The sequence below is a fragment of the Triturus cristatus genome, chromosome 1_1, assembly GCF_964204655.1.
Source record: "Triturus cristatus chromosome 1_1, aTriCri1.1, whole genome shotgun sequence".
In the NCBI taxonomy this organism is placed as follows: domain Eukaryota; kingdom Metazoa; phylum Chordata; class Amphibia; order Caudata; family Salamandridae; genus Triturus; species Triturus cristatus.
The window spans coordinates 62,680,245-62,703,244 of NC_140579.1; the positions used below are offsets into that span (position 1 = coordinate 62,680,245).

General features: G+C 45.5%; 1 protein-coding gene across 2 annotated transcripts in view; it reads left to right on the forward strand.

Moving 5' to 3' along the window:
* The window catches only part of LOC146869412 (solute carrier family 12 member 6-like), an 815,412-nt gene that overhangs the window by 356,479 nt on the left and 435,933 nt on the right, over positions 1 to 23,000 (forward strand). For both annotated transcript variants that reach the window (XM_085599784.1, XM_085599788.1), the window contains exons 7-11: positions 304 to 545; positions 4,293 to 4,507; positions 4,623 to 4,781; positions 5,304 to 5,402; positions 19,538 to 19,595. In XM_085599784.1, coding sequence (XP_085455910.1) covers positions 304 to 545; positions 4,293 to 4,507; positions 4,623 to 4,781; positions 5,304 to 5,402; positions 19,538 to 19,595 — 773 coding nt within the window. The remainder of the gene's footprint in view (positions 1 to 303; positions 546 to 4,292; positions 4,508 to 4,622; positions 4,782 to 5,303; positions 5,403 to 19,537; positions 19,596 to 23,000) is intronic.

Below are 23,000 nucleotides of genomic sequence, written 5' to 3' on the forward strand. Positions count from 1 at the left end.
TCACTATTGTTCCACATTAGCACCCTCCTTACTACAACATTGCTACTCCGTTTGATCACAATATTCTATTTAGATTCAGGTAATGTACTGAAATGAATACAAAAAAATGGAATAAATTCAGCTCTTTATACTTGTTCCAAAAAACAGAAGGCCAAACTAGTAGTTAGTACTAATTTTTGGAAATATGATAGTACTATTTGTTGTCTGCTCCCATCATATCAAAATGTTATGATTATGTCAGGAATATTAAGTAGTTTTTTTACTTTAGAGTTTAACGCTTCCCTTTTCTGCTTGTCTTTGCAGGTGTACATTGCCCCAGAGGCTAAAATCTTCGACACCAACGAAGATGGAGAGAGCTCAGCAGCCATGTTGAATAACATGCGTATCTATGGCTCCATCTTCCTAGTGGTAATGGCTCTTGTGGTTTTTGTTGGAGTCAAGTATGTCAACAAGTTTGCCTCCTTGTTCCTGGCTTGCGTGATTGTGTCCATCCTTGCCATTTATGCTGGAGCAATAAAGTCTGCATTTGCACCACCTAACTTTCCGTACGTATACAAGTCATAATACAATGTATATAAAATGTACAAAATAGGCACTGGAATAGGATCAGTGATTTCTGTGACATAGTCCTGGGCAACGATGTAACTTATTTTCCATTGAAGAGGGGTGCAAGGATTCAGTTTAATATTTCTTGTTCACTGTTAATTTAATGTTATGTTGAGCTAATGTTAATTGCAGTACAGATGTATGAATCCAGACCAGGATATCCAGTCCCAGTTTGTCGCACTATGAACTAATAAAGATTTCATTGTCGTTCTTCTTGTACAAAAGGAGTCAATCTCCGTTTCACGGGGCACATGATTCATATCTGTGATTTCACTGCCTATCCTCATCATGCATGTGATTGATGTCATCTGCTGGTGCGAAATACTTTATATTTAAATCACTTCAGCCCATGACTTACAAAGGTAGTCTCCAACTCTGCGCTTTGTTCATCAGGTCACCTGGATCTTTGCCACCGTTTCAGAATGGAGCATAAGTCACCAGAATCTCATTAAACTCAACTTATGATATTTAGTCAAAAATGAGTTTTAAGATAGTTCAAAAACATTTATTGGTCTTTAAGAGTTTAGTATTTTGTTTTTGGTATCTTTATTCAAATTAGAAATTTGATCAATCTGTTTACAGAAATATCAAGAAATAATAATGCTTAAAGACAAGCAAGAACATTACAGCGTGTTCTGTAAAGACAATACTAAGTCCCTATTCTACCCTACCAGAACCCATAAAGAGCCCTTGCAGAAAAGAGTGAGTTTTAAAGGAGCATTGAAAACGCATCGGATTGTAGTTGAGCTCCTCGTGAAGAGTAGTCCTGGAAACTCGTCTGAATTTACTCTCTCAAAACAGCATCAGCAAACAGTCGCAGTAGCACCTGCTGGAAGTTAAGCTAGGAATTAGGCACCTCAGTAGCTATAACCATTTAAGAATTTAAAAATCACTGTCTGCAGTACCTTATAGCAAATAGGGGAAAAGGCTAAAGAAACAAGCATTTGCAATGCAATAGGTCTCGCATTTACACGAGTTTGAGCTATTGGCATTGTAAATGACAATGCCTTTTATTTATGTTTTTTTTTAAAAACATAAATAAAAGGCATTCTTCTTTACAATGCCAATAGCTTAAGCTCGCACGTTGTTTGCATACAATAGGTGTATCACAGGTACCAACATTGCACGCTGTTTGCACACAATAGGTGTATCACAGGTACCAGCATTGCACGCTGTTTGCACACAATAGGTGTATCACAGGTACCAGCATTGCACGTTGTTTGCATACAATAGGTGTATCACAGGTACCAGCATTGCACGCTGTTTGCACACAATAGGTGTATCACAGGTACCAGCATTGCACGCTGTTTGCACACAATAGGTGTATCACAGGTACCAACATTGCACGCTGTTTGCACACAATAGGTGCATCACAGGCACCGGCATTGCACGCTGTTTGCACACAATAGGTGCATCACAGGCACCGGCATTGCACGTTGTTTACATATACAGAATAGTTGTATTGCAGGTAGCATCAGTGCACGCTGTTTGCATACATGAAATAGGTATGTACCAACAGTGCACTTTGTATGCAACAGGTACATCACAGGCACCAGCAGTGCATGCTTTGCTCAAATACTGCAACACAGGCATATTTCCAGTTTCACGCCCAACACGTATAGCAGAGTCAGAAGCAGTGCAAGCTTCACCAACACAAAGAAAAGAAACAACACACGCGGCATATACACACAATGAACTGGCGGCAGCTGTGTAGCCTCCTCCCTACACACACAAAGAGCAAAGATGGCAGAGGCATCACACAGGCAAGAAAGGTATAGCAAGGGCAGTAGCACAGCTCTCCATGCCTATGGGGAAGTAGAGGGGAGATGGGGGAGATGGAGGGACAGTCAGAGACAGAGGAGGAACTCTCTGGAGGCAGGGCTACTCTGCATAGCGTGGTAGGTCACACCCTACAAGGAACCTGCGCTCGCAGCTGCGAGGCCTGGAAGCAGAAGGCCCCTGAAATAGGAAGAGACTCTCTACGCAAATGAAGGCCATTGAGTCGTGACCAACCACAACCCAAAAATCCAGCACCAGCTGAACCATAACAGAGCAATTAAAAGCAGACACGCGTGCCGTGTGCCATGGAGACCTGTCAACAACGGTGGCCAGGCTTACCTAGCCCAGGAGCCAGTCTCACCTGCTCATTCCCCTCGGTGCCAAGCACCACTTCCTGCTGCTGCTTTACTCCCAACAGGTCCCTGGCCGTGGTGCTGAGGGCGAGAATGAAACGGAAGAGCTTTAGGGGTTGGCAGGACGCTCCTAATTCATGTAAGCTGGACCATTACCAGCACTATCAGTGATATGCTCAGAGAAAATTGGTGCACACGTGCTGTAGTGCTTGTGCGTGGCCACAATATATATAAGACCACCCTGCCTCTGACCTCCACCCAAGTCCGGATCCCTAAAGCACTGGCACCTCTAAGACAGGGCCCAGTGCAAATCCTGGCTTCTGCAAGCCCTGGTAGCAGCCGGCTGGGAGTAATGCTGTAAGTGCAGGCCTCCTTGCACCCCATGCCCAGGGATTTACACCTTACTCCAGATGACATTCCAGGCCCGCACTGCAGTGGTTAGGCAAGTAGCAGACAGCGCTCACCAGCCAATGATGGTCTGCCGCTTTCTTCATTCCCACGGTAAACGTACAAAGTCAGCAAGATATTATCTACAGGTCGTCTACTGAGTTGCTAACATTAATGTGCGTTAAATTCACTCTGAGGTCCCACGAGAACCCTACAGTCTAAATTACTATCTATTCAGAACTCCACTGTGTGACAATGAACTATTCTAGAGCAGAAACATTCTAGTTGTAACTTTTACAGAATTAAGTCATGAGCTTCACAGTTTCCTGCATACACCAGTGTTTTAATATACTGTTTAGAATTCATTATTGTGAATATGTAGCAACTAAAATCTAACTAAATACGATGAGAACATGTAGCTTAGACAAAAAAGCATTACATTTTTAAAGTCAGCACATTCTACAAAGATGCCATGTCAAACGAGAACTATTTGTTTATTACAGCACTGTTCAGCATCTTCTAAAGGCATCTATTTAAGGAGAAAGTTAAAAAAGAAGGCAAGGCAGAAGTAGAGAAATAAATTAGCCTAGTCTGGCTTGACAATATAATTACAATAGAAATGGATGCTTACTATGAAAAAAAACCATGCTACACGTTAATTTGCATGTTTAAGAAAAGGCACGTTTTCGATTATTTCATTCTTTGGGCATTCTTGTGTTAATATATTGCACAATTTAGGATACTTATTTTAAGCTACATTTTACTGCTCTTTCAATCTCTTTGATTTCACTATCTTTATGACGTGTGAATAAATGTCCATTTAAGTGGGTGCAGAATCAAATCTGTTATTTCATTGTTTAAATCACTCTGTGTGATCTAATGCCAATTTTGGGGAAGCTAGTACATAAATCTGTAGTTTTACTATCAGTCTTACTTAGCCATTGTGAGCTAATTTGTTAGTCTTGGGTGAGACAAATATCCCTAATTCCCATTTCTCTTTGAGCTGCTTTCTTCTGTTCCCCGCATAAATTCTGCATAAATCTCTTCTCCCCAATGAAATATCTTGATTCTTAGTCCCTTTTTCTGCCTACTGTTGGCTGTCTGATATCAATCTTTCACTTCCGCCTGCTGTTCTCAATTTGTAATGTATTGTCTGCTTTCTCCTAGTGTATGCCTGCTTGGAAACCGCACACTCTCCCAGCGCCACATAGATGTCTGTGCCAAGACTGAGGAGAAGGATAATATCACTGTGCCCACTCAACTCTGGAACCTATTTTGCCCCTCCAAAAACCAGCTAAACGCTACCTGCGATGAGTACTTTCTTCATAACAATGTCACAGTCATCGAGGGCATTCCTGGAATGGCAAGTGGTATATTTACAGGTAAGAGCAACTTTGCCCTGGCTTCCAGCCTGCACTGTGTCTTTCTGTGCAGTCTTGTCTTTCTCAGTTGTTTGCTTCTTAGTTAGGTCCTTCATTCTTTATCCGACCTCTCTAGAGAACCTGTGGAGCTTTTATCTTCAGAAAGGTGATATCATCGAGAAGCCCTCTGCCAGATCTGTGGATGCTATGGGCGCTGCGAACCAAGACTATGTTCTTGCAGACGTCGCCACCTCCTTCACTCTTTTAGTTGGAATCTTCTTTCCGTCTGTGACAGGTATGTGCTGCTTGGATTTCAGCTTTTATCATTTCATATTATCACTCATGGAATGTTTGATTTTGTCAGGAGGACCATGGTACCATGTTTAATTTGTCTTCATAGCATGCCCATGACTACTCAGACATCCCCAAATAGTTGAATGATTGTGATGAAATTTACTGAATTTGTGAAAGATTTTGGGCTGTGAAAACAGAAAAGTAAAAACATGCTGTGTATAAGGCATAAAAGAGTATATAGTCTTCTTTGTTCACACCACGTGTGGCTCCACCCCCTCTTTCCATAAATGTGATAAGGGGGTGGGATTGTTGTGGCTCAGTGTGCCCGTTTATTAGGGGAATGGTAGTCTGAAACATGGGTTATGTTTGATAGTAAAACAATTGTCAAATGTTCGAAATGCAATACACGAGGTGCTGCTGTTCCCTCTCTGCCTGTGCCCCAGCCTTTCTTCTGATCACCTGAAAAAGGATTTTCCTGTTTCTGCTGTTGCCTGTGTCCTAACATTTTGCTTCTTCCTCCTAGGCATCATGGCTGGATCCAATCGCTCTGGAGATTTAAAAGATGCTCAGAAATCCATTCCCATTGGCACCATTCTAGCTATTCTTACTACGTCTTTTGTCTGTATCCTTGAAAATTAATAAGGACCAGCATTTGGGGGCTCAGGGTGCTGCACAATTTCATTATTTACAGACAAGGGTTTCTTTCTGTTGGCGAAATAAGGACATTTCTGTAGGATGAAGGCACTCTCTGTTTTCTTTTTAACACTGTATGGGCTCTTTGAGTCTCCAGAAACGGGCAGGAATAGCTGAAAATGAAAACCTGGAAGCCATACACAGGGGCAGTTTCTCTTGGGTCCTTTATATGCTAAAAGGATTTCTTCCATCTTGTACAAGAGCTCAGACGGCCATTACAAGAAGAATGCCAATGGAAATGAAAGATTCTCTAATGAATAGATGCATCCCCTCTCCAAGCAGAGCACTCCTCCTCCACTAAGAAAAGCAAACAGCACTAAAAATAGGGGTGACTTAATGCTTTACCCTCTCACTGCTTTCTGAGAAAGCATTCCACTGTGCCAGAGTAAAAGGGGACTCTCAAAGAAATCGACGAATTCTGTGATGTCCTCTCCACTCTATATACATTTAAGTGGTCTACGGCCCATACAATACAATTGTGGCGGTTCAGTAAGAATTCTTGAAAAGTTATTAGTCTGTGCATCATAGCTTTATGTCTGGGATTTACCTGGATCAACATTTTTCAGGGATCCACAAAGAATTAGCTTGCTTACTCATGGAAATCTATGCATATCATTCATTTGCATATTGTCTGCATAGCCAGCAGTCTGCTTGAATATGCTTACTATGGATCTACATGTGCACACTTACGTATTTGTGGCACATAGAACATTTGTTCTCTCTGGTGAAACTCCCTTCTACACAAAATAGAATATAGGGATGATTACTCCCTTTTTCCACCCTGTAAAAAAAACACTTACTACTGATGTTAAAATGAATGCTTTTATGTGCGTTTCCAAGTGGGAATTTGCCTGCAAAATGTTTGTGCATGGGAAGGCATGTATAGCGTTTTGCATGCCACTGAACACCTTTCCCATTCCGCCCCCAAAACGAGTTCCACCGGGCAGTCCTCCGTATTTGTGGATTGTTCCCATTGTTATCTCCTATTACAGGTACAGATATTTACTGACTCGGGTTCTCTGAATCCGGATTGTGGCATCTACGTGTGCAGATTACTTTTTTCCACCTACATTTTGTTGAGGTCGCCAATATTTTACGAATCAGGAGGTTAGAAGGAAATGTTGCTGCTTGCTGTTACAAAATCTTAAACTGAGACTGAGGGGGGAAATTCACATTAAACAAGGAGCTGTTTAAACCATGTAGACTCTATGAAGAGGTGTTTGCTATGTTAGCCTTTGATATGTTTTCTCATTGCAGCCTTTTCATTTCATTTGTCCTCGCTTCCTAGTGCTTAGGGAACACTCGCCATGTGCAGGTTAGGTAGAATATCTAACCTTACTCTCATATTCTCAGCATTTTAGAGTCCGATAGATTTTCCTCTCCACTAGGTAGAAAATGTCAGCTGTCCTAGTTTGATAGCAGCAAGGAAAAGGTTTTAACACACAAAATGGAAATAAAGGAAAGAAATTGTAAATGGAACATTTCATGTAACTGTGATAGCAAGTGTGGTCTAGTTCATTGTTGGGATGTTTGGCATAACGGAGACGCTGCATCGAGCGCGCGATGGTGCCATTGCAGCAGTTAGCAGTTGGCAGAGAGCATTTAGCTTCTGGCCCCTTTGTGAACAATGACATGAGCTTTCACCTTGTATCTTTGAAAGGGAGCTTCGGCCGCATTAGTGCTACTTTCACCGGTAGCATAGGCACCCCCGGGGGTATTCATTGCATCGGATAGTCTGCCGTTTTGGCCATGTAGTATTGGCCCCCCTACTGCCCCTGTCTATGTCTGCTTGGAGATTTGTCTGCTTTGTATTGTTGCCAACTTCTTTCTGTGGGAGTTTTTCATTTCGAATGGAATCCTTGCCCCAGAATATCTCTGCAGGCAGTAAGGGTCATCTGAAAGGGACTCTGTATTGATGTGATCAGACAGTTTGCAGATCCGCCCCCTATTTTTGCCTTTGCCCATCCACAGCAGGAAGCCTTCAATGCTCTGGAAACGGGGTACAATATTCATGATCGTCTCTTCCAGGACTCCTCTCAAATGTCCTTTTGGTGGTCTTGTTCTCTTAGCCGTGCCCAGTTGGGCTACTTACGTCTCCTGTGCCCTGTTTTGAATTCCCAACCTGATGATGTTCTCATGGCTCTCCGTGGGCCCTTGCTGTGTAGCCTGTAAGGTGGTCTGTTCATACTTTGATGGCTTTTGTGCCGATGGCGTCTTTTTTAATCACCGCTGCTGGAGTATCCTCAGGCTTGTGAAGATAAGGGTATCTGTCACTTTTAAGAACTTTCACAACATCAGTGGAGTTGTTTCTGTGCTCATATTCCTGGACTGGTAGGGCATAGTGGCGCAATGCCTGGCCTTGGTTCTGAAACTAACATCCGGTGAAGTCTAAGATTACCAAACCACAAAAGGGGTCACCTCTCAAGATTAACAAAGGGATAGCACACATAAACCAATATAGTGCACTAACCTTTTGGTGAACTTGCTCCTTTCACGGCTCAGCTCCGTCCGGTAGCTGCCGCTGTGGCGGCTGCTGACACCTGGTCAGGAGTTCGAGGCCCTCCTCCACCACGCCTTATCCATGGTGGGCTAGTGGTAGAGCGTAACAGCTCTGCTGCTCGACTGCCCTTCTGCCTCTCCTTCTGCTTTTCTCTCTCGTTATTTTTTCCTGCCTCTGCCTTCTGCGCTATTGCCTTTCTTTCCTTCTTTCCTGTTTTTCTTCCTCTGTCGCCCCTGCCGCTGTGATCACCGCAGCCCAGCTGACCCTTCCCGCTCCTATGTTTTGGCCCCTCCCAGCTCCCCTGCATCACCACTTAATGGCAGCCGTGCAGCAAGCGTGCTCAGGTGTGTCAAAGACATGCTGGCTGTGCCTGGACCGCACCCAGTACCAGGGACCCTAGCTCTCAGATCTTTCACCACTACGATGCAAGCACCCTGCCACCAAGCGTCGCTGAAGGAGATAGATGGACCCTTCTCCTGCCGAAACTGCAACCGCACCTTCACCCATGCCAACACACCTACTCTTCTCGCTGTTCAGCCGACCAACAGCACACCCGACCGTCTCTACTGCATCCTCCTGAACGTGCAATCCCTCCACAAACACACCACAGAAATCTGGGACCTCCTTGATGCCGCCTCTCCCGACATCAACTTCTTTCACAGAAACCTGGACCAACCCCAGTTCTGAACCGGACATTGCCATCACCATCCCCGACGGCTATGAAATCACCCGCAAGGATCGCGCTGACCGACCAGGAGGAGGCATCGCCATCGTGTACAAGAACACCCTCTGACTGGCCACTCACTCAAATGACTCATACGACTCAACGACAACCATGGAACACCTCCGTTTACAGATGCAGACCAACCCCAAAACCTCCCTCCTCGTCTACAGACACCCAGTCCCTGTCCGCCATCCTTTGACAACATCATAGACCTCATCTCACCCCAGGCTCTCGCATCCACTAAGTACATTCAACGCGGAGACCTCAACTTTCACCTAGACAACTCTAGTCACCAGAAAATGGCCTCCCTACTGGAGAACCTCGCCAATATTGGGCTCATGCAGCTAGTGACTGCACCGACCCACACAGCCGGACACATGCTCGACCCTGTTTTTTCTGCTAGCGGGAACATCACCTACAGCCACACCACCGAACTCCTTTGGAACGACCATCACTACATATATCTGGCCTTCGCCACGCCCATCGTACACCACTGCCCTCATTGCCCCACCCCTCTGTCGCACCTGGAACAAGGCCACCGAAGAACGTCTTTTCGACCTCCTCGGCATGGCCAACCTGCCAACATCAACAGATGCTAACACAGCAGCTCTTCACCGATAGATCTTCAACTGCGTCAACACTCTAGCACCCCTAAAGAAAACATCAGGCAAGCAACACTTCAAAAAAAGCCAGGTGGTTCACTCCCGCCCTCCACGAGTCCAGACGCACCTGCTGATGACTTGAGACTAGATGGAGGAACAAAACCCAAGAAACACATGCAACCTTCAAATCTGCCGTCAACGCACACCACCTTCTCCTCAAAACCTCAAAGCAAACGGCTTTCCAAGACAGGATAAATGCCAATGCACACAACAGCAAAGAATTCTTTGCCATCATCAAGGAGTTCGCCAGGCCCAACATCGAGATCAGTCATCCCTCCCTCCCAAGACATCTGCAACAAACTCAGCACCTTTCTTCCACCAGAAGATCAGGCAGCTCTATGACGGTTTCAACACCCAAGACCCGGCCACTACACCCATCACCACTGCATGCAACCACGCTGCACTCCAACAGATCGTGCTCAACTGGACTCCACTAACCACAGATGACATACTCCAGACAATGAAGAGCATCCAGTCAGGAGCCCCATCGGATCCTTGTTGTACCACATCTTCCACAGAGCAGCCTCTTCCATCGCCCCCACCCAGGTTCGCTGCTCCATCAATTGCTCCATCAAATCCCCCACCTTCCCCAACGACTGGAAACACGCTGAGAACAACCGCCTGTTGAAGGAATCATCCGCTGACCCAACAGACCTCAAGAACTTTAGACCCATCTTCCTCTTCTCCTTCCCAGCCAAAGTCCTCTAGAAGGCCATCAACACCCAACTCTCCGAGTTAATCAAAGAAAACCACATCTGGACACCTCCCAGTCTGGTTTCCGAAGCAACCACAGCACCAAGACCACACTCCTCACTGCCACCGATGACATCTGCTCCCTCCTCGACTGGGGCGATACCACAGCCCTCATCCTACTGGTCCTCTCGGCCGCCTTCTCCCACCGCACCACAAGACTTCACTACACCGGCATTTGCAACAAGGCACTGGACTGGCTCCACTCCTTCCTGACCGGCCGAACACAGTGACTCAAACTACCCCCGTTTCTCTCAGAACGTATAGAGATCAGCTGAGGAGTGCCCAGGGGCTCCTCCCTATGCCGCACCCTCTGCAACATCTACACGGCTCCCCTCACAACCATCATTAGAAGCCATGGACTCAACATAGTCTCCTATGCTGACGACACCCAGCTGATCATCTCCCTAACCAACGGACCCACAGCTGCCAGAATCAACTTTCACAACGGAATGAAGACAGTTGCTACCTGGATGCAAGACGGCTGCCTGAAGCTCAGCTCGGACAAGACCGAAGTACTCATCCTGGGACCTACCCCCTCAGCCTGGGCTGACTCCTTGTAGCCCGCTGGACTAGAATCTCTATCACCCCTACGGACCACGCATGCAACCTTGGCATTATACTGAACTCCTCACTCTCAATGAACCACCAAGTCAATGCAGATTCGTCATCCTGCTTCCACACGCTCTGTCTGCTTCAAAAGACATTCAGATGGCTCCCCACAGTATTCAGAAAGACGGTCACCCACGCACTCATCACTAGTAGACTGGACTATGGCAATGCACTCTACTTTGGCATCACCCAGAAACAGCTCAGAAAAACTACAGAACATCCAAAACGTCAGAGCCAGACTGGTCCTCCGCATCCCTCACCACAGCCACATGACACACCTCCGACACCTCTGACAACTCCACTGGCTCCCCATCAACAAGAGAATCACCTTCAAGCTCCTCGCACATATCTACAAGGCCCTCCACGACGCAGGACCAGAATATCTGAACTACTGTCTTGTTTTCCACACACCTGCCAGATAACTCCTCTCCACCCAATTTGTCCTGACTTCTGTCCCACTATTCCACAAGACCAGAACTGGAGGAAGATCCTTCTCCTACCTCGCCACCAAGACCTGGAACACCCTGCCCCTCCACCTCAGGCAATCCTGGTCGTTGACCCAGTTCAGGAAGGACCTCAAGACCTGGCTCTTCGTCTGAACCCCCCACCCAAGATGGATCAGCAGCCCCTCCCCCCTCAGTGCCTTGAGACCTTCACAGGTGAGTAGCCGCGTTTTACAAACCCCTAATTGATTGGTGGATTAAATATATCGAGTAATAGATTTTGTTGCAACAAGTAATTGTAATGATATTTGTATACGGTCTGTTCCATGCTATTATTGGCCATTGCTTATTCTTTAAAAGCCACCATCTGAATATGCCAACAGCTAATGGTTTTTAGCAAGGGGAGTCGATTGGTTATTGGAAGTGTCAGAATAGGCGTTTCGAATTGGAGTTTCAAATAGCGAGGTTTTTGAAAGGGTTCTTTTAAGAGCCCTAACTAAACTCATCTCCCAAATTCCCTCATGTTCCAGTGCTTGGTGTTAAGCATTAATCAACTCTAATTCCCACCTAGTTAACTTATTCTTTGGACCTAGACAAATGGGGAGCAGCAGGGTTTGCTAAAATAATCAATAACAAATCAGTTAAATGTTGGCAATGAGTAGTAAAAGTGATGAGAGACAAAGCATTTGCTCCTTTCGGCCATTTGTGTCTGCTTATCGTATTGATAATCGGGAACTGATTTCTTCCTCAGAATCTCAACATCCTAGCAATTCACCTTTAGCTCTACAGAGCAACAACATGGATAAGCATGAATGGGCCTAAACTTTAAATGTTATGGAACCGACCATAACTCTGTGGAAAATAATGGACATCAATTTATTAGCACCAGAAAAACAAAATAAATGCCTAAACCTTTCCCCCAAATTCAATATCATAAATCCAGAAACAATTCACTGTTCATTGACCAGTCAGGGTAATATCTCTTTGCCTTTTCTGCCAATTTCTCTAATTTGCAACTTGATTCTGATGCCAAATCAGCACAAATAAGAATAATTCTGATCTCTCCTGACCAGCCACAGCATTGGTGTTACCCAGATTCCTTTCTCATATCCCTGGCTCTTGTAAACAGCTACCTTTTAGGCCAGATTACCTTACCAGAATTGCATGCAAGATCTTTCATCAAACCCTTCCGTCACTGCTTTTAACTGCTTAGATCTTGACTTCGTGGATTGCAGATTTCTGACTCTCTCTAAATTACCTGGAAATGGACATTTTGAAAAAGGGAAATGATCCATCCATAGGTGCAGGAAACCACTTCTTCGGATTCCTGCCAAAACCATCATTAAAAGAAGTCGGGCAAGGGGACTTGATTTCACATAATCCATCTGCTCATCACTTCTTGCCTTCTCCCTACTTCAGCCAACCTTTCAGGGCGTCCCATCACCATGACATCCCCATGACATTCCCATTAAAGGGCATTGTTAGTGCTAGGAATGGCCTTAGCCCAGAGACCCTTTTTCACAGAAATTTAAATGGTGAGATATAAGCATGTGCCTCAACCAGCAGCCACATGTTATCCCCATAACACACAGACCCAACCTTGTACGTATCATACTAATTACCACACGCCCTGAAACTACAGAATACACTAACTGAAGCAGAAAAGGTTTCAAGATAATGAATCACTGCATTAATCCCCTGCCTGACCCACCTATTCCACACTCTACAGACAAGATCAATGCCATCAATCTCTTCTTCAGTGAAAAATAAGGAGCATCCAACAGAACATTGACAAAACCAAGTCTTCTCCTCTAATATCCACTCCCTAGTTTACAATTTAACAATGGTGACCTTCAAAGCCCTGTCTCTCACAAATCTTGCTGACATACCCAGCTCCCTCAAAGCCTTTACCTATGAAGATGATGTCGCTTTGGGGAAGCGCTCTCACCCCCACTCACCATTATCAATGCCGCCCTCATTCAGGGTATCTTTTCAATAGCTCTCAAGACAGGTCAGATCCACCCAATCCTAAAGAAATCTACATTAGACCCTGATGACCTCTCCAACCACCAGCCCATCACTCGCTCACTCGTCATTAGCAAGATCACGGAAAAAGCAGTTTATGTTCAACTCCCTTGTCACATCAGTGCTAACCATCCCCTACATGACTATCAGCCTGGCTTCAGATCATGCTGCTGCACAGAGACAGCTAACATACAAGTCTTGCTGCTGCATGGAGACTGCTAATGTACAAATCACAGACGACACCCTCCAAACAGATAAAGAGGCCCCTGCCTCCCGATACTGCTAGACCGCTCACCTGCCATCAACTAAGCTGTTCATACAAACCTCAACCACACCCTGGAGTTTTGAATGAGATTCAAAGGCAATGTTCATCACTGGTGCTCCTCCTAACTTTCTAGTCGAAAACGGTTTGTTCACATAGGCACCTCCAGGTCCCAGAAGATTATTGTTACCTGCAGAGTCCGACAGAGTTCCATACTGTCTCCTGTCATCTTCAACCTGTTTGAGTTCCTTTGAGCTCTATTAGCAGACAACATCGGCATTCACCAGTATGCCCATGACATACTGCTCCTACAGAAACTCTCCTTTGCCCCAGACATCCAACATCTCAAACTTTGTCTGCACCTCATTCAGACCTGAATGTCCAGTACCTACCTGGATCCTAACTCACACAGTAATAACTAACAAGCTGTCCTCTCACTCGTTGACTGAGCTTGCTTTTGACCCTGAACATTGCTCCGCTGCCTTTTTGCCTAGGTTTGCGTTATGCAGTTACACATACATATTTTTTTCACAATACTATTCTAAGCCTTTAAGTTAAAGAAGTTCTGCATTTTGGTGTCTAGAGAAGCTGTTGGACACATTATGTGCCTGTCAAGTTTCCATCAATAAAAGTATAGGTTGTTTCCACAATTCAAGTGATGAAAGATTTCTTACACGACCTCAGGAAAGTTTTCTCATTTCTCAAGTGAACCACATCATCTGGATTGCTGGTTATAGTTTTGACAAGATTAATGGGGGCTTTGGCTCAGGGCCACTGTCTTCACAACTCTGACGTGTTTATCCCAACATTGCGTTTGAAAATTGAATTAGTGAAATAGAACACATATCAAACCAGAAAATTGCAGAAACATTCACTCTCCAAATATCGCAGCTTTCGTATTTGAGACCTCTGCACCTGGGATAAGAACAAGCGAATATCTACAAATGCTCTAGAAACAACTTGTGAACCTCATAAGCTGAACTAGTAGCTCTGTTATTGGAGTACAATACCCTTTCTTCCTAAAGGAATGTTGCTATACTGATTATCAGTCCTAAAACACTTTTCTCAGTAAAGAGATAGATTAGCAAGGAAAATTGTAAAAAAAATTGAAATCATTAATCATCAATGTATTTTTCCCGTCTTTGTTCCTGACAATTTATCGGACAAATGCTAAACAGTGTTCTCTTAGCTTAACTACACCAGGGCAGAAGGGGAGGTGGGATGATACACACCAGAAATATAAATGCAAAAATATGGACAGTGAAGGGAGAAAGGCCCAACATTAATCTAACACAACAAAAAATAATAGCAAAAAACATATAAAAGCACTGTTGCAAAGTAAAAGATGTGAAAAGGATAGTAAAAGCCACCCAAGATGACAAACATTGTGTAAAATGTTGGTATAAATGTCAATTTACAAGGGTGGATCATTTTAGAGAAAAACTATTTTACAATTCGTACTATGATTATGTACCTAACTACCAATCAATTTTTTTTCAAGCATCTTGGAAAATGGCCAGGGCGCTATAATTTTGAAGTCCAACACAAACACATATTTTCATGCTTTCTGTAAACATTATTGTGTAGCACTAATTATAAGGTCTCATCCGTGAGTTCTCAGAAATTCTCCCTTTGCCCCCCCCCCCACTGCATCTTCTGTTCCCTTTTGATAATCACTTCCATTTACAATATTTAAATCTTTAAAAAAAGGTATGTCAACAGTAGCTAACAACTGTTTTTCAGCATTCCTAAGCCTCATTTTTCTAAAATGATGTTCTCTGTTGTATTCCTGATCACAAGGCAACATTAGGTGAAATTTAATATAATTAAGACCCCCAAACAAATCACTGCCTGCAAAGGGAGTGAAAGGCTAAAAGTATTGTCTGCATGTGTTCTGAGATAGATTAATCGAATGTGAATCTATTATTGATGTGTTCTAGAAGTATGTTTGGATGTGAGTAACTATGAAACTACTATTCCACTTTTTTGCATTGACATGAGAATCCAGAGGCAGGCACCAGAAACAGTATAACATTTAAGTGACCAAGAAAGAAAGGCTGTCACAATCTCGTTCTGAATGTTTTTTTTGCTTAGGAGAACACAAGCTAGAAGTATTATGTCGCCCCAGTTAGGTTTCCTATGGGGGATGTTCTGATCTTTTTTTCCGGGTATCCATTTGCTACTATGAGGAGCTCAGAAGATTATGGCAAAATTCCTCGTTAACGAAGAGATGCTTAAACCTTCTGCTCTAGAATGATCCTTACCACTGCCTATAATTAGGGCTCCCAGTTATATAGTATATTTCTTATTTTTTTTTTTACATTTCCATCTAGATTTCTCCATATTTATTTTTTGTTTTTATCCATATTTATTTTGGATTTTGTGAACAAATGAAGATTAAAGATTAAACTGGTATATTTCCACATTTATTTGATAAATATGCACTCATGCTTTAATGTCTGCCAAGTTTCAGTGATCTGAACACCCGCAGAAGATAATTCAGTCTACTTATATGAAAATATGCACATTTTAGTATCAACCATGTGCATATCTTCTACTGTTTAAGCCTCTTTGCTAAAATTCCTTTCTTTTTTAACCCCCTTACCTATCAATCCACACAGTTATTGGCCTGGCAGTCATGGCAGAGAGTATTTAGAATCATTAAAAAAGCAACCCAAGTTCCAGTTTTATCCACATTTAAAAATAAATACATTCAAGGAAAATAAATTATTTTTTGTCTTTATTTGTCTGTAAAAATCAATAAAAACGGAAATCTGAAAGAAACAGTTATAGATTCCTTACCGTAGAATTACCTCCAGGCATAAGACTGGATCCGGAAAATTTTTCAGCAGCAGTACCCCTGCGCGACAGAAGAAGGCGTTGGTCGACTCCGCGTTCGTTGTTGGCGTCGTGGTCACCGGGATGACATCACTGTAGCTACATAGACGCCGCCTTCACGCGCTGACGTCAGTTCTTCCTTTTACCACACCAGCATGCGCAGATCCGGAGAGAGCCGTACCCCCAGTCACTTTTTGACTGACTTTTTCTCGATGTTTGTCGACATCGATTTTTGAGTCCATCGACTCCTAGTGCACAAGGGTTGGTGACGGATGTCGGTGACGGATCCGCACCGTTTGTGCCTCTTCTGCCTGGAGCGCGACCCCAAGTCGTGTTCCGACTGCCAGACCATGAACCCGAAGTCTTTGTGGGACCTTTCCCGAAAGCTGTTCGAGGCCCGGCAGTCGGCTCCAGGCCGCTCGAGGTCCCGATCACATAGGAGGTTGAGGGACCGGTCATGGAGCCACCATCATTCTTCTTCCAAGTCTTCGCACTCAGGGTCAGATAAGTTGAAGCACAAGAAGAAGTCGAAGAAGCATCTTCGCTCTTAAACTTCTTCCCATCTGTCGGGCGACGCGACGAGGGATGCGGGTGGTGCCCCTCCCGCGGCTCCGTGTGCAGAGACCAAAAGGTCGACTCCGGGTTCCCCCCCCTTTCCGACAGGTGCGAACCCTGCCCAGCTTCGTCGGTTTTACGAAGAGACGCATGCCATCTTTGGGCAGCCCGACTCCGCCGGCGTGCCTTCAGGCCCCGCGGACTCGGCTGGAGGCCCTGGGCCTTCGACGCCGGCGACTCCGCCCTTGGCACCGCAGGGTTCCCTTGGATCTAGGCCTGGATCCAGTTTGGCGCCGGTCGACCTAGTCACGCCTCCCTGGCGCCGATTCCACCGGCACCACGTCTGCAGCCAGTGTCGGCTGAGTCCCCAGCAGACGTCAACCCCGGCCTGAACCTCGGGGTAGACACAGAGCCGGGCCGGCGTCAGCGGGTACTTTTTGTGCCCCTGTTCTACCCTTTGAGACCAGATTGGCAGCCATAGGAGGGTAAGGAGGACTGGGAGGGGTCTGGAGACCTTTTAACTGACCAGTTAGGTTATGAACCGGACTGGAGAGAAGAACTGGGGGAAGCCAGTGGTCTGGATTCCTCACCAGACCTTGGTGTCGGACAGGTGGGTTTTGCAAATAGTCTGAAGGGGCTACTCCCTCCCCTTTGAGACTACCCCTCCAGCCATGCCACCTCAGTACCATTGCATGTCGGAGGATCATCTGGCCCTTCTCAAACAGGAAGTTTCGGCACTCATGGCCAAGGCGGCCATCGAGCAAGTTCCTGTCCTAGAAGTAGGTCGTGGTTGCCATTCCCACTACTTTTTGGTGCCCAAGAAGGACAAAGGCATGCGTCCTATCTTGGATCTCAGGAACCAATGCTGGGGCTCTGGTTAACTTTAACCGGGTAGTAGGTCTTCAACATGTCTTCTCCCTCTAGAAGGGAGGAATACTATCCTCATCGCCAGAAATGGTGTGGGGGTAGTATTCCAAAGTGTTAGACACCTTACACGACATGTTTTGATAAAGCCAAACCATAGTTACCATAACCGTGAGGATTATAAGGCACTTTAAGAGTATATGGTAGGCGATATCATAGAACAGCTATAAGGACATGGTTCCGAAAGCTGCAGACAGACTCAGCTCATGCTAGAGCACCATCTCACATGTTACCAAGCACTCTGCCTTCAGGATTGTTAAGGCCTGCCATAGGAGTGACTGATTGGTTACCCATGTGTCTATATATAAGGTAGGTATAGGAATACTACACCTAAGCAAGGGGTGATTACACGACCTTGCCCCAGCTGAGTGATTAGCCAGTTGTGTCATAATGGAAGGCCAGCCATGGGTGGCATAATACATGCTGCAGCCCCTGGTAGGCCTAGGGTACACCTATGCCCTGGGTACCTAAGGTACACTGTACAGGGCCCTAAATGGTGATCCTTACCAATTGGGTTATGCACCTAAAGTACATAGTATGAATTTAGAGAGAGAACAGCTGGGCTGTGGGTCTGATTAGCAGTCGAAAACCAGTGAAGCAAAAGCAAAAAGTGGGGGTGAACATAGAAAGCAGACCCTACTCTCCTACAGATCGCACCAAATAATTCCGGGTGGACGACTAGCTTTTGTTGTTTACGTTGGCGATAAGAAGGGTCGGGCCATGCACAAATGGACCATCTCCAGGTGGGTGGTTCTGTGCATCAAAGCTTGCTATTCTTTGGCAAAGAAGGAGCCTCCGGTGGGACTGCATGCCCATTCCACCAGGGGGACGGCAGGTACCACTGTTTTGGGACGGGGAGTCCCCCATCATGGCATCTGTCAGGCAGCTACGTGGGCATCACTGCACATGCTCACCAAACACTACTGCCTGGACTGCCAAGTCCAGAGAGACTGCTTCTTTAGTTGTTCTGTTCTCCAAGACTTTCTGGTGTAAACTTAGTTTGCAGACCCACCTCCGGGGTTGGTATTGCTGGGGTATCTATTCTAAGGTAAGGAATCTATAACTTACTGTTTCTTTCAGATAAACAAGTTACTTACCTTCAGAAACGATACATCTGTAAGAAACATAGGTTAGTTATAGATTCCTTATCGCCCCACCCATCCTACCCTTTCTGTGAACTTACTTCTAGGGTTAAGGACTTCCTTTCAGGGCCCTAGTTTTGTACACCAGTCAGTGTCTTACATGGCTCTGCGCTTCTGGCGTGGAAAGTCGTGTACAGAACTGACTTCAGCACACAAGGGCGGCGTCTAAGTAGCTACCGCAACGTCATCTCAGGGACCACAATGCCAACGACGAACGCAGAGTCCACCAACGCCACCTTCCGACGCGCAGGGGTACTCTTGACACAAAACCTTCTGGATGCAGTCCGACGCCTGGGGGTAATTCCAAGGCAAGGAATCTATAACTAACCTATGTTTCTTACAGATATATCGTTACCGAAGGTAAGTAACTTGTTCAACAGGGAGCCTTACCTATAATGGAAACTTTGTAAAGTGTGTGAATCTTCTTGGCCTTTCAGTATCCAGTGGAGAGATCTCATTTGTAGTGGGAAAAAATTCCTGTCATTCAGAGATACTGCGTTCTTCCCTGGAAGTATGTGCATTCCATTTAATTTGTTTGTGGTGGGTGGGTATAGAGGTGGGGGTTTCTGACCAGCTGTAAACTATGCTCGTATCCAATGATTTTTCCTTGATCATCTGATGCTGCAGATCTGAGTAATGTGGTCTTGTTTGGGGCTTGCGTTGAAGGAGTGGTTCTCAGAGACAAGTAAGTAAGATATCAGTTCCCAAGATCTCTTAGGAATAACATGTTTGAGACCAAAGGCGAAAAATGCTGGTGTTGACGAGATGATTAAAGCATTTACACCTTCATTAAACGCTATCCTTTAATTGAGATGAAAAGGTCACTGGCAAAGAGTACCTTAAAGTCTTCATTGAAGAATTTGCTTCTTGATGGGTGTTAGAACATACTTGCCACCAAGAGTTAATTTAGGGATTGTTCACCTTCGTTGAAGTGCTGTCGTCCTGGGAAAGTCAATAAAAAATGCCATTCTCAACCTTTGGATTTTTCTAAAATTCATGTATTTTGACATTTTCTTCATTGTTTGACGTGGAATTCTTGCTAAAATGCTATATTCAGTGATTTTAAGGATAAATTATTTGAATATAATGGCGCATGCTCCCCATCCACCTGTTTGCTCGGGTTTGCACTCAGTAAGTGAGGTGGACAATTTTTAAGTTTTTAATTTTTTAATTTTAAATAATGTTTATTGATATTGACTTTAGTTTACTCAGCCTCAAGGACAATGGGCATTATACATATTATTTTATGACCCTATATTACAATGTAACAACTACTGCACTTGACACTGATATAAAGCTGTTAGCGATGTCCCTACGGATGACTGTAGTTCCATATAACACTATTATCATACATTTTAACACTTCTGTCATGTACCAGATGAAGCGTCTTGATGGACCGATGAGGCTATTCGTGATATCATATTTATTTTAGTGTATTTTAACAATTTGTAGATTGTGGGTTCCGGACTAATTATGTTTGCTTGCGGGGGGAATTAGGTGACGGCCTGACCGCATGGATGTACAGATATGACTGTGCTATGCATTCGCCCTGGTTATGGGGGAGGTTGGTAAGGGGGAGGTGAAGAGAGGGGAAGCGGTATGCGGCCGGCAAGAATGCAATCATCAGAAGGAGGGGGGGGTGTCAACTACCATTTGATGTTGAATTGATTCTATTTAGACCCTGGTTCGGATGGAGCCCGGTGCAGTTTTGATTCTATTAGTGTTAGATATGTTTGCCAGTCTGGCAGTTTTGGTAACAGTGGGGTAGTTGAAAGTATTGCTGTGTACCAACTCATTTTCCACCACTAGTGCCCCGCGGAGGTTGGTAATCCATGGGTGTATTTGTGGTGCTGAGTTCGACTTCTGGCACATAGCCAGCCTGCATTTGGCTCGACCTAGTGGTAGGTCTAGAAATGTGTTGATGGTTTTACGCCATGTTGTGCTTGGTTATGCGCAGCAGAAAGTGAAGACCATATGCTACAATCGTTGTAGCTGTGGCCTCGGAGAGTGTAGTGGCCACCTCATTCCAATATGCTGTTACCTGAGGTCATTCCCACACAACATGTATAAACTTGGCTTTGGGGTCGTAGCAGCAGGGGCATATATCTGGGGAGTTCTTGTACATTTGTGCCAGCCTGTTTGGAGCAAGGTATGTGGGGTGGAGGTAATTAAATTGAGTATATTTAATTCTGTCATTTGTAGAAATTATTTTAGGGAACCCTATGGACTGCGCCCACTATTTGTCAGTTAGTGTGGTTGATAGTGCCGCATCCCAGTATTCTCTGAGTGGTGCTAAGAGGGATAGCTTGGCTGGTCTCAAGGAGTTATACAACATAGTGATTCTATGGCAGGACCGGACGCTTCGGATTATGCTACATTCTCTCTTCGCTTTATTATAACAAAACATCCAGCAGCCAGAGATAAAGCCATTGTCATGAACCAGAAATAAAAACTCCAACTCCCTACAACCCGGGAGATACATAAGTCCATAGTCCTTCCACCATTTCGATAACAGGTCCTCATAGTCCCCTGTCTGTCTCCTCTCTTCCTCTTTCTGCGCTGCTTCGCAGCCAGTTAAGTGCTCCTATATATTCTCTTTGTTATCAGTGGCTTTTGCTATTTTTTGTGTGGGCTTTTGACATGTGTTTCCTATTCTTTGTGTGATTTGCATTTTTCTTTGCAGATTCCTTTGTTTCACCGCGGGAGCGCTTTCCTTCGCTCCTTAAGCGGTTTCGGCCCCTTGCGGTGCTTGTATTGCCCGCTAGAGGGACTCAGCCCTCTCGTTGCTCTCGCAGCGGCGCTATTAACGGAGGAGTTGCGCTGCGAGAGCTACGAGCGGTTGCCTTGTCCCGGCTGCCTCACCTTGACGCCCGTCCTGGGTTGTATTTATCCCGCATACCATTCTAAACGCCCCGGCGGGGGTCCGTATTGGCCTTGGAAACTGACACGCTCATCTGAGCGTTGCATTTGCACGAAGACCCGCTTTGATTTCGGCACGCGAACGCGCCCTCCTAAACCTCACGCATCTTGCGGTACGCACGAGGGAGGCAGCAGGCCCGGTCAACTCTTGAGGGGCCACGCGCGTAGGGGGTTTTGTGCTGCGCCTATTGCCACCACTTGGTTGCCCATAATCTTTGCAAGTAACAGCCTGCCTCTAAAACTATTGGAGGGCTCGTCCCTCTATTTTGTAATTTCCTTAGTGTTAAGGAGAGAGGCTCTATTTTGTAATTTCCTTAGTGTTAAGGAGAGAGGATCACCTTGGGTTGTTTGTTCTTGCAGTGTGTGTCTGGAGGTTATTAGTGTCATGGCTGATCAGGCTGATTATTATGAAGAGGAGGTCCAGGGTTTTTCCCCTTGGGATGATGATTTTTTTGAGGCGGTGGACACCTCCATTTATAGAGTAGTCAACGAGGTGGTGGGTCCCATGGAACAACGCCTATCCCAGGAGTGTGCAAAATTAGCGGCGCAGCGTTCTGAACACCCAGCTGAGCCTCTCAAACAGTCCGGGGAGAAACCTCCACCTCCTAAGAGACAGTGCATTGCGGGTGAAGATGTGGCTGCTTTTGAGCGCCTCAAGTCCCCTTTTGGGGATTCGGCGGGACCTTCCGTTCCCCCGACTTTACTGGCGGATGTCCCGCAGGAACCTATAGGACCACCCTCGCCTGCGACGGACGACGATGGTACTTTAGGGGATACTGATGACGAAGCGGGGTCTTAACGGCCTTGGCTCCCGTCAGCCACCTCTTCCACCTCCGCGTCTGCGAACCCAGAGGACGCAGACATGCTTAACCCGGATGAGATTATGCATCCCCGTTCGGCGGCTTGGGTTCCTGGGGATAAGGTGGCCAGGTTTGTGGCCAGTAGGCTCCGGAAGCACTAGAAAAGGAGGCTCGGGGTTGTCTTCGGGCGGAATGCCCCAGACCCTCGTTAGAAAATAAAATCGCATTTACGCCGGAGCTTGATCCCAAGATGGCTACGTTTTTGGCTAAATTTGTCAAGGACCCGCGGAAAGGCATCGACCGGTCTTGGCGTTCCTGCCAAGATAAGTTGTTGGACGCCATGGGCCCCATGACCAGAATACTGGACATGG